This window comes from Mobula hypostoma, chromosome 3 (assembly GCF_963921235.1).
Source record: "Mobula hypostoma chromosome 3, sMobHyp1.1, whole genome shotgun sequence".
NCBI lineage: Eukaryota > Metazoa > Chordata > Chondrichthyes > Myliobatiformes > Myliobatidae > Mobula > Mobula hypostoma.
In genome coordinates, this window is record NC_086099.1 from 11,220,794 (window position 1) to 11,233,269 (window position 12,476).

Below are 12,476 nucleotides of genomic sequence, written 5' to 3' on the forward strand. Positions count from 1 at the left end.
TGGACCGTAGCCCTCCATACCCCTCCCTATCCAAATTCCTCTTAAATGTTGAAATCGAACACTTATCCACCACTTTCTCTAGTAGTTCGTTCCGCACTCTCACAACCCTCTGAATGAAGAAGTTCTCTCTCATATTCCCTTTAAGCCAGGGGTCCCCAAACATTTTAATGCAATGGATAATACCATTAAGCAAGGGGTCCATGGATGCAGGTTGGGAACCCTTGCCTTAAACCTTAACCTGTCACCCTTGACCTCTAGTTCCAGTCTCACCCAACATCAGTGGGGAAAGCCTGCTTCATATAGGTGTTACAGGCTATGGTGTATGTAGGAGATTTAAGCCACTAAGGAATCAACAAAGTCAAAGGGCAAAGAAAATAATAATATTTAAAGATGGAGCAACACTCACCCATGGAGGAATCATGCATTGGTCGCCGACGAGGATTATTGCTGGAATATGGATAATACTGTGACCCAGGTTTGGCACCTGTAGGTGATGAGGCTCCTGGACTGCCCATACCTATGTCTTGCCCAAGGAGATTGGACTGCAACATACAAAAAAAAAGGGAAAAGTAAAATGTTAGGATAGCCTCTTTGTTCGTAGCAATTGGTAAGATAGAACTACTTCACATCAGTACTGCTTCAATTGACTGCACGCTGGATTGTTCACACTGCACTGAATGCAGCTGCAGACATTTAACCAGTGTAAAGTTTGTGACCATAGATCCTATAAAACAAACGGGAGAACTCGAAGACAGCTATTCTTACCAGTACTAGGATGTCAGAATCAGAGTCAGAACTAGGTTTACTCACGGACAGATGACATGAAATTTGTTGTTTTGCAGCAGCAGTAAGTGCAATTAAAAAAACACCATGAATTACAATAAGAATTATATATGCATATAGCTATAACTAGCATGTCTAAGACTGTAGTAATTTTATGTATTGCACTGGACTACTGCTGCAAAACAAACTTCATGACGTATATGACTGATGATAAGCCTGAATTTCATATGTGTCTCTGTTGTGGACTAAGTGAGAATGAGGAAGGGAGAGGAGAATCATGTTTGAGAAAAGGGGAAGGGAGAGGGGAGAGAGCAGGAAGCACCAGAGAGACATTCTGTAATGATCAATAAACCAATTGTTTGGAAACAAATGACCTTGCCTGGTGTCTCAGGGCTGGGCGTGTCTGCACCCGCACCACCCTCCCCATTTCCAACATCCTTTCCTCCCGCCACTTACAAGCTTGCTTTCCACTCCATGTTAACAAATACTGTACTGTGTAAAACACATAGTCACCCTAGCTATACACGGGTATCCCCCGCTTTTCGAACATTCGCTTTACAAAACCTCACTGTTACGAAAGACCTACATTAGTACCCTGTTTTCGCTTTCAGAAGGTGTTTTCACTGTTACGAAGAAAGGCAGCGCGCGCCCCGAGCAGCCGCTCTGCCCCGGATTCGGAACGGCATTGTTTAAACACGTTGCATTGAGCAGCCGTTAGCAAGATGACTTCTAAGGTGTCGGAAAAGCCTGAAAGAGCTCGTAAGGGTGTTACACTTAGCGTAAAACTAGACATAATTAAGTGTTTCGATCGTGGCGAATGAAGCAAGGACAAAGTGAGTTTGGCTTGTGGAAGTTGACGAAGATGATGTTGTAGAGGTTTTGGCATCCCATGTCCAAGAACTGATAGATGAACAGCTGATGCAATTGGAAGTAGAAAGGATAACAATCGAAACCAAATGCAGTAGCGAAATGAACGTGAAGCAACTGCGTGAGATTTCCGCTGCAATGTTAAAGTACGACTTTAATTTTGAAAGGGTACGTAGGTTTAGGGGATATTTGCAGGATGGTTTGAGTGCTTGAAAACAACTGTATGATAGAAAAATGCGCGAGGCTCAGCAGTCAAGCAAGCCTTCCACATCAGCCACAGCAGATGACGAACCTTGATCTTCAACATCGAGGCGGGCAGTCATAGGAGAAGGTGAGCTGCCTGCCCTGATCGACGATGAGATGAAATCCCCGTGTCCCACCACCACAACTCCCGGGCCCCAGACAGATACTGTACCGATTCGCGAAGAACGCAGCGGTAGCTGGGAGGCACAGAGCACATCTTTAAGAAAACAGCTGAAATAAACATGCTAATTAATTAGGTGCCGCCTAGCACGTAATTGTCGGCACAGACTAGAGGCGATGCAATCGGCAATCGCCTCTGATCTGCGCCGACATTTACGTGCCGGGCAGCACCTAATTAATTAGCATGTTTATTTTGGCTTTTTTCTTAATGATGTGCTGTGTACCTCCCGGCTACCCCATGTGCTTCGCGGCAATGCATCTGTCGGCGGCCCAGAGGGTGGGGGCCACTGCAACACCCAGCCTGCGACGACTCAGTCTAACACACCATCATCGGTGTGCTCAGCGCTGTTTACCCAATTCCAGTAAGTGATACTACACTGTACATAAATTATTTCTACTTTATATAGGCTGTGTATTTTTACGTGTTATTAGGTAGATTTGGCAGCTTCATAGTTTAAAGGTTACTGGAGAGCGCGTTTATGCCAACAGCGCTTGCCTGAGATTTTCGCTACAGAGATCTGTGCAGGCAATCGTTGTAGAGAAGTATTTCTACTTTATATAGGCTGTGTATTTATCATATCATTCCTGCTTTTACTATATGTTACTGTTATTTTAGGTTTCATGTGTTATTTGGCATGATTTGGTAGGTTATTTTTGGGTCTGCAAACGCTCACAAAATTTTCCCATATAAATGGTAATTGCTTCTTCACTTTACGGCATTTCGGCTTACGAACTGTTTCATAGGAACGGTCTACCTTTGCATGCCGGGGGAAACCTGTATATGAAAAGACTTTTGCACAGTACTATATATATATATATTTTTTAATTATTGTATTTGCTGACCAGACTATTATCATCAATGTTACCAGCAACTACTTGTATTCTACTGACTAGCAATTTCTAGTTTGATACTATTTCTAGTCACAGGCAAAGTCCTCCCCACCATTGATCAGATTTACGTGGAGTGCTACACAAGAACGCAGCATCCATCATTAATGACACCCACCATCCATGCTATCCTCTGCTGTCGCTACGACCGTCAGGCAGAAGGTAGAGAATCTGCAGTATTCACACCTGTGAACATGAGAAAATCTGCTGATGCATTCCTTTCTTCCATGAGATCAGATTTCCCCTTCGTCAGCCCTTTGTTTTTTCATCAGTCAACTACTCAGCTCACTACATCACCCCTACCGCTCTCCCGATTTCACTTATCACCTACCACCTCGTACTTCTTCCTCCTCCCCCTCGACCTCTGACGTTCCAGTCCTGAAGAAGGGTCTTGGCCCAAATCATCGACTGTTTACTCTTTCCATAGATGCTGCCGGGCTTCCTCCAGCATTTTATGTGTGCTGCCGTAAGAAGCGTAAATGGGATCCTTCATGATGTTACTGGCACTTTTTCAGCCCCTTTCTGAATATACGTCTTTGATGGTGGGTAGGCTGGTGCCAGTGATGCGTTGGCTGGTTTCGACTACCTGTTGTAGAGCCTTCCCGTCCGCCACAGTGCAGCAACAGTAAGTCCCTTTGTCAAATCTTGGAACCCATTGTTTGCACTGGTGTCGATGGATATGAATATGAATGTTGTGTCTGTGCACAACTACATATATATTAAATAAAAGCACACATGCGGGGGATGGCTTTAACTGATGTATTCACATTGCAGTGAGAGAGAGAGAGAGAAAGAGGAGGTGGTCATTGCACTAAAAGAAATAGATCCATACATTACTTTGAAGCTTAGCACTTCTCAAGAATTGTGTCTTCAATGAGCAGGCTTCAGCCATCTCCAGCTTGGGATACCTCATGCAACGTCAAATTGACCATCAATTTATCAGGTTAGAAGATAAACCTTTGTCTTTCACTGTCTAACAAATTAGTTTTCCTTCCAGGGTACAATTCTGAAAAATCGCCTCTGCCTTCTCTCCAATGCTCTGACATACTTGCTGCTCTGAATCGGGCAGAAGCTGACTTCCTGTTTAGTGCCACCATCCCACAACCACTCTGACCTTTCAGTCTTCAGCCTCCTGCACTGTTACACAGAGCTCAAGGCTAGCTTGAAGAATAGCACCTCATTGGCCATCTGGGCACAATGGATTTCTTTCTCATTTGATATCCATCTATGATAATAGCAATTGAATATTCCCCTCCATAGATGCTGCCTGACCTGTTGAATCCCTCCAGTATTTTGTGTGTGTTACTCTGGAGTTCCAGCATCTGCAGAATCTCTTGTATTTATGATATTCACTTTTCCCTTTAAGCTACACGGGTGCACAGCTGCGCAGTAACTGAAATGTTTCCATGCACATAGCCCTTGTTGCCTTGCAGCTGGAATTTTGTTTTATGTAATGTCAATATAATTTTGACTTTAATAGTTAGGGTTTCCACACAAACCGTCACACAAGTCTTGCATTTTCCTGTTGCTCTGTCATTATAATTTCATCAAGAATTTACTGCTTCCTGCTTTTTTATAAATTTAGATCTGTTTCCAAGTTTCAATTTGAAATCAGATTACTTTGAGCTTATCTAGCATTCTTTAATATGGATTTAGCCTGCCAACTCCTGCTGAGGGATAATAAATCAGAATTACGATATTTGCAAACTAGAAATCTATGAGAATGTGGCGGGCCTTCAAGGTCACACAAGATAAAGTCTTCAAAGGATGTGGACATTGCTGGTAAGGCTGATACTAGTTATTGTGTGAAGGTATAGCACAGTTATAAGGCAACCATGTATGGAGCCAGTTACACACAGGGTCTGAACCACAAGGCTACGTGCTTAGCCCCCTGTTCCACTCACTTTACTTATGACTGTCTGGCTAACTACAGCTCCAATGCCATATTCACAATTGGCTGAATGGTGCCACAAAAACAACCCATCACTCAATGTCAATAAGACCAAGGAGCTGATTATTGACTTTAGGAGTAGGAAACCAGAGGTCCATGAACCAGTCTCCAGTGGGAAGAAATCAGGAAGAAGGTGCAGAAGCCTCAAGACAAGTACCACCATGTTCAGGAACAGTTAATATCCCGTAACCATTAGGCTCTTGAACCAGAGGGGAAAACTTCACACAGCTTCACTTGTCCCATCACTGAATTGTTCCAAAAACCTATGGATTCACTTCTGAGGATTGTTCATCTCATAGTCTCAATATTTATTGCTTATATGGCAGCGAAGCGCGTGCGCAGCTCTCCGGTGAAAATGATGTCGTATCCGTTAAATAGGGGCCGTGGACAATTCTGATTTGATGGAGAACGGACATGAAAGCACAGAGGAACATCTGGAGAAATTTCTGAAACGCCCGTTCGCTGCTATCGTTACTGTGTGGTCGGGAATCTTTCGGAGGGTAGGCCTTAAAATCCCCGGCCTTGCCTGCTTTTGGCGACTGAGAAGGAGGTCGAATCGTTTGGACAGAGTTGGCGCTCAGTACTCGGTGTCGGAGAGCTGATCAGAGCTCGAAGTTTTCCGATGGCTCGGAGTCGGATTGTGGTCGGCATGGCAGGGAGAGTTTTTCTTCCTTCTCCCGTCTGCGTGAGTTGTGGGACATTTGAGAAACTTTGAACTTTACTGTGCTCACGGACTTCTTCATCAAGTTATGGTATTGTTGCACTATATGTTATAATTATGTGATTTTGACAGTTTTATCAGTCTTGGTCTGTCCTGTGTTTTGTGATATCACACCAGAGGAAATATTGTATCATTTCTTAATGCATGCATTACAAAATGACAATAAAAGAGGACTACATGTCTTCATAATCATATATTTATTATTATTATTTCCTTCTTTTTTCTATTTTCACAGTTTGTTGTCTTTTGCACACTGGTTGAATGCCCAAGTTGGTCCAGTCTTTCAATGATTCTATTGGAGGTAATATTCTATTATGCATTTATTGAGTACGTCCGCAAGAAAATGAATCTCAGAGTTGTACATGATGACAAATATGTACTTTGTTAATAAACTTACTTTGAACTTTGAACATAGCTTGTGTGTCATATTCCTAGATCGTTATTGGCCACATACTGTAAGTCACACATAGATTGGATAAACATGCCAGGATTTCTTCCTTAAAGAATGTGAATAAATCAAGTAGGTTTTTATAACTCATGCACACAAAATGGTTAGTAGGTTAATGGGTCAGTGGTAAATTGTCCTGTGATTAGGCTCGGGTTAATTTGGCGGGTTGCTGGGTGGTGTGTGGCTCATTGGGCCAAAAATGCTTGTTCTGTGTTGTATCTCTACAGAGATGTTTTTTAAAAAAGAGCTGGAGGAGCTCTGCAGGTCAGGTAACATCTAATGGAAAAGAATAAACAGCAGATGTTTCGGGCCAACACGCTTCAGCAGAACTGATAAGGTATGTGGGTGCAAAGGGGCAATGAAGTGAGAAACTGGGAGGTGATAGGTAAAGGGCTGAAAAAGAAGGAATATGGTAGGAGAGTGCACCATGAGAGAAACGGAAAGAGGAAGGGGCACCAGAGGAAGGTGATGGATGGGTAGAATGGGGAATGGAAAAAGAGAGAAGGGGAGGGGCTGCAAGTCATGCTCGGAGGTTAGAGAAATCAATGTTCATGCCATCAGGTGGAAGGCTACTCAGATGGAATATGAGGTGTTGGTTCTCCAACCCAACAGTGACCTCACTGCGGCAGTAGGGGAGGCCATTGACCAACGTAAAACCATGAGTTTTTATGACTGTCTTCTTGGGAAATGGCTTCACATCCTCTGGATTTTCTGTCTAGACACGCAGAGCTGCTATGTTAGCATAGCCTCTAACAACGTTCAGTATCGTCTCATACACAATGAATTAATTACTTGGCAAGAAAGCTGCGAGCTGGCACATGTATGGAACATCTAAGCATAAGGTATTCTCTAGTGAAGGAGAGGGGAGGAAAAATAAAAAAGAAATTCTGCTCAGCTCCCTCCCCTATGTTTTCCCTTGATTTTTGCCATATCGTTGGGTAGGAGGAAGAAACAGTTTATCATTTTACGTAACTAACAAACATGTTATTTAATTTCTGCATTGTTCCTATTGGCTAGTCTGATCTATAACTGGTGAAATTTGGACAATTCAGCTATTTCTGAAAGACCTTAAAGGATATGTCTTGGTCCAAACACCTCCCAGTTTCTCACCTCATCTCTCCTCCCCCAGCCACCCACTTTCCCCTCACCTGACCTCACCTATCACCTGCCAGCTTGTACTCCTCTCCTCCCACTGGGAGCTGGGAAGTGATAGGTGGACAAGCTAATGGGCTGAAGAAGAAGGGATCCAATAGGAACGGAGAATGGACAATGGAAGAAAGGGAAGGAGAAGGGGCACCAGAGGGAGGTTATGGGCAGCTGAGGAGAGGAACCAGAATGGAGAACAGAGAAGGTGGGGGGGGGGCGGAATTTATCAGGTTAGAGAAATCAGTGTTCATGCTCTCAGGTTGGAGGCTTCCCAACTGCTGAGCTGTTGCTCTTCCAGTCTGAGTTTTGCCTCATCATGGCAGGAGAAGCGGACATGGACCGACATGTCAGAATGGCATAGGAAATCGAACTGAAATGGGCAGCCACCAGGAGATGCTGTCGTTAGTGGCAGACAGAGCGAAGATGATCAATAAAGTGGTCCCCCAATCTGTATAAGGTTACAACCATCAGCTATAAACACAAGGGATTCTGCAGGTGCTAGAAATCCAGAGCAACACACACAAGACTCCGGAGGAATTCAGCAGGTCAGGCAGGACTTCAGGACTGGAAAAGAAAGGAGGAAGAAGCTATAAGAAGTTGGGGGGATGGGAATGAGTACAAGCTAAGTGATAGGTGAAGCCAGTCGACGAGTCCTGATGTCTCAGCCCAATACGTCGACCGCTTATTCTCCACAGATACAGCGTGATCTGCTGAATTCCTCCAGCACTTTTTGTGCATTACTCAGGAAAACAACAAAATGATTGGACAACATCCCTCCTGTTCAATGGCTCTTCTTATCATAACAGAGGCCGGAAACTCACAGTAAAAAAAATCTAACGCAATTTACTTCGCTTAACCCTAAGAATTAAATCAGACTTTACGTATTCCACCCACTCCGGTGATAATGGAAATGCCATGGCAGCTTCTGAATCTCTTCCTGCAAAACTAGAATAGGTTAGATTCGTGACAGACAAAAGCTGAAGACTGCATATATTATACAGATTTATATTTTAAGAAAGGATGAGCATCTGTTCAAGGGTGCAGTACGCTTTCAGCCATCTGTTATTTGCAGTTATGCAACATTCGCTATATAGAAAGCATCGTACCACAGAATGTAAAAACAACTCAGTAAAACTACGTATGTATAAAGAGGGTGATGTACGTATTTTGATGATGTTCTTGAATAATTGAAAATTGTCGATGCCCAGTCTCAAATGAAGAAGTTAGACTCGCTCTCATACAATGAAGATATCCTGTCAGTGTAAAGCGAGTCTTCCGATAACTACCCAGCTGACTGCACAAATTTTCCTTTAGGCAAACCGTAGAGCAGTGCTCCATGATGCATGCGTTGGCAGAGCCATACCAGCAAGGAAATTATTAGTTTAGGAAGTTCGGATCCTTAAGGTTGTTGTAGCTGAGGGAGGAGAGTTGTGGGGATAAGCTCTCTCTACCTAATAAATGCTCCTAATAGCATGCATCTCAAATAGCCTCTGACAACCAAGTCCAACTCCTGGCATTCAACTTCTACTGACAAGAGAAGGGGCTTAGGCATGTTATTGGCACTTTTAAACCAGTTGCTTTGGGCAGATGGGACTCGTCAGCCGTGGTTGGCGTCCCATCTATGAGAAGGAAAACTCTGATCTCAAACCTCCACTCCCTTGCCATTCATAAGGAAGGCTTTAGTAGTAACCCCAAGGAAAAATCCGGACCTGGCGTCCCTAAGGCAGTCCTAAGTTGAGTTGAACGCTGACTGACAACTCCTGCGATGCCTCTGACGCCAAATTATATTGGTTTCTGCCGTTCCTTTCAACTCATCAGCTGCGTGGGGAGGGTGAGCCTGCTACATGGGCAACAACTTGCTCTCCATATCGTACTGCCCTGGCTTGCATATCAAATAGACAGCTTGGACTCAGTACCCATAGTTGACCCCAACAAACAGATGGCTTCACTTAGGAAGTACAGCTTTGAGTGGAAATCTTTTATTTTTCCTCTCCTCGTCTTCACTAGAAAATATCTTATTGCTTTGATGCTTTGTTTTGGAACTACACTTGTCAGTGTAGATAAAGAGCCCAAAGCATTGTTGAGGATCCTCACCACCCATCCCACAATCCTTTTGACCCACTACTGCCAGGAAGAAGGTACAGGAGCATTAGGACTAGGACTGCCAGGTTGGGTAACAGTTTCTTCCATCAGGCTGTGAGACTAATCAATACCCTATCACCACCGAGGTCTCATCACTAGGACAGTGAGCTGTTTACTGTTTACCTGTGTTGCACACTATATGCATTTTGAATTATATTTTATTAATGTATTTATGCTAATATTTTGTTTTATGATATATGTTTTGTGGATGTATTGTGGTCCGCAGGAACACTGTTTCATTTGGTTGTATATACATACAGTCAGTCGACAATGTACTTGAACTTGACTAGAAGCACAATGCACCACTAAAGTTTTTTTTAAACGCAAAATAACCTAACATATCGCCATCGTGTAGTTATACTTCTGGCATGAACATTGATTTCTCTAACTTCTTATCATTCTCCCCCCTCCCCTTTCCCTCCTCTTCTATTCCCTAGTCTGGTTCCCCTCTTAACTCTTCTCTTCTCTTACCTGCCTATCACCTCCCCTGGTACCTCTTCCTCCTTCCACTCCCCTCTCCTATCAGATTCCTTCTCGTTCAGCCATTTACCTTTTCCACCTATCAACTTACACCTTCCTACTTCATCCTCCCCTTCCCCACCCACGTGATGAAGATTCTCGGCCCGAAACATTTATTGTTTATTCCTCTCCATAGATGCTGCCTGACCTGCTGAGATCCTCCAGCATTTTGTGTGCGGGTTACACTAGTTAAATCTCTCCTGTTTTCCTCATTATATCTCGGAGCCTCGATCGTCAATATTAGAATTCATACATGTTTCGTTTTAAGCGTGCAGTATTCTCCGAATTTATGGTTTTGATCAGAGTATTAGAAAACTATATTATAAATTCTGATTAAGAAACACTGAATTAATAAATTCTCTACTCTTTTAAATATGGAACTCGAATTTCAATTATAATTTACTTTTAGTCTTGTGACGTGAAAAGAAAGAGAAGATAATTCTTCAGTGTACAACCAATTCTGAAGTATTTATATACCTTGGAGTATCTGTTCAGTGCTATAATTTTATTCAGTAATACAGGACGGTAACAAACCCTTCCGGCCAAACCATCCAATTACACGCACGGTTCCAATTAGCCTTGTATGTCTTTGACTGTGGGAGGAAATCCACACTATTATGGGGAAGATGTACAAATACCTTACAGGCAGCAGCAGGAATTGAACCTGGGTCTATAATCGCATTACTCTAATCACTACGCTACTGTACCACCTCTAATCCTAGTGGGAGAGTTAGAGGCGAAGAAATGCTTAACAGATACACGGAGAAATATACCAACAGGACAATTAAGAATCACAAATCACTATTTAAAGGCTTACAAGAGTTAGAAAAGAGTCTAAAAGGAAAGAGGCACTGAAAAATAGCTAAGAAAATGAGATGGCAAACTGAAAGATAAACACTGAGATGATAATATGCAAAGTTCATAAATATTTAGGATTGCTGAAATACATTTCTTCATAAATAGCTTTATCATTGCAGAAATAAAATGAAAAGGAAACATATGTACAATATTTAAACTACTAATTTTTTTGTTCTGGAGTAGAGCCCCCGCAATGCACTGTGCTTCAAAGGAATCTTTGGTTAAGGCTACTTAAGGCTGATCACTCTAATCTTTCTATTAATAATAGTAACTTTTTATATAGCAGCTTTCAGGCATTAAGATACAGGCTCAAAGTGCTTTGCATAGATTGTAAAGATAAATCAACATAGTCGTAAGAACACAAGACAAATTAAAAATCGTAAGCAACATACACAAAATGCCAGAGGAACTCAGCAGGCCAGGCAGCATCTATGGAAAAAAGTAAACAGTCAACATTTCGGGCCAAAACCGGTCCAAAACACCAACGGTTTACTCATTTCCATAGGTGCAACCATGGCTGCTCAGTTCATCCAGCATTTTGTGTATGTTGCTTTGGATTTCCCAGCATCTGCAGACTTTCTCATGTTTGTGAAATAAAGAAAAAAATTATATTCAATAAAATGTAATCAAATATACCAAATTACATAAATGTTATCAACATTAACAAGCATTAACTAATCCTTAGGATAAGTACCAAATTTAAAAAGTTGGTTTTTAGGAAGGTGCTTCTCAAGACTCCAGATTAACTATAGGACAGACTTTCAACTAAAAAGACACTTCCCATTGTATTTTAACCACTGTACACCACATCTAATAATGCTGTATATATTGCAAATATATTCTGGCATCTATGTATTTATGCACATTTTATTCCATATCTGTACTTTAAATTCTAACTTTATTTTTATATAATCCTTTATTCTATATAATTGTTGAATATTGTTTTTTTTTTGTTGCATGTCATGCCCTGACCAACTCCACAGCAAATTCCTAAAACATGTAAATACATATGGTGAATAAAGTTGATCTTTGATCCTTCAGCTTGGGAGATCTCCTCTCCAATATCCACACCCGCAAGTTCTCCAGCAGAAGTCGCTGTACTGTAAGCAGCGAGTAGGAAACTTGGCCAATAATCTGACCTTTTTAATTTGAGTACTAAAGCTGAGTCTCAAATCACCAGCTGTTTTCCCAAGTGAGATCAACTGTAGATTAGAATGAATCTCTAATATATTAACATTAACAAGAGAAACCTGCAGTGGGAGCATGTCACATGGCTCCACAAGCTTACTCCAGCATTCAGTAAGACCATCACTGCTGGTCTTCAGTACCTCCACCTCACCATCAAATTCCCATAATCTTACAATGAACACATGCTTCAATTTCCCAGCATGAGAACTTCACTCACCTCAGCTCTGCACTGATTTCACAGCCTACACACTCTCTTTCAAGAGTTCTACAAACGCATGTTCTCAGTATTTTTTCTTTTATTTGATCAATTAAACTCGGTCAGCTCCATCATGGCCTCTAATCTCCCCAGCACTGAAGACACCATCAAAAGGCAATGCCACAAGAAGGAGACATCCATTATTAAGGATCCCGTCACTCAGGACCTGCCTTCTTCTCATTGCTACTGTCAAGGAGGATGTACAGGGGCCTGAAGACACACACTCGGCGTTTCAGGAACAGCTTCTTCCACTCCGCCATCAGATTCCTGAATGGACAGTGACCAC

At 42.3% G+C, this 12,476-nt stretch overlaps 1 protein-coding gene across 13 annotated transcripts in view; it reads right to left on the reverse strand.

Annotated features, from left to right (window-relative positions):
• LOC134343853 (transcription factor 4-like) overlaps positions 1-12,476 on the reverse strand; it is a 685,533-nt gene that overhangs the window by 297,273 nt on the left and 375,784 nt on the right. For all 13 annotated transcript variants that reach the window (XM_063042647.1, XM_063042643.1, XM_063042646.1 and 10 more), the window contains one exon: positions 407-542. In XM_063042647.1, coding sequence (XP_062898717.1) covers positions 407-542 — 136 coding nt within the window. The remainder of the gene's footprint in view (positions 1-406; positions 543-12,476) is intronic.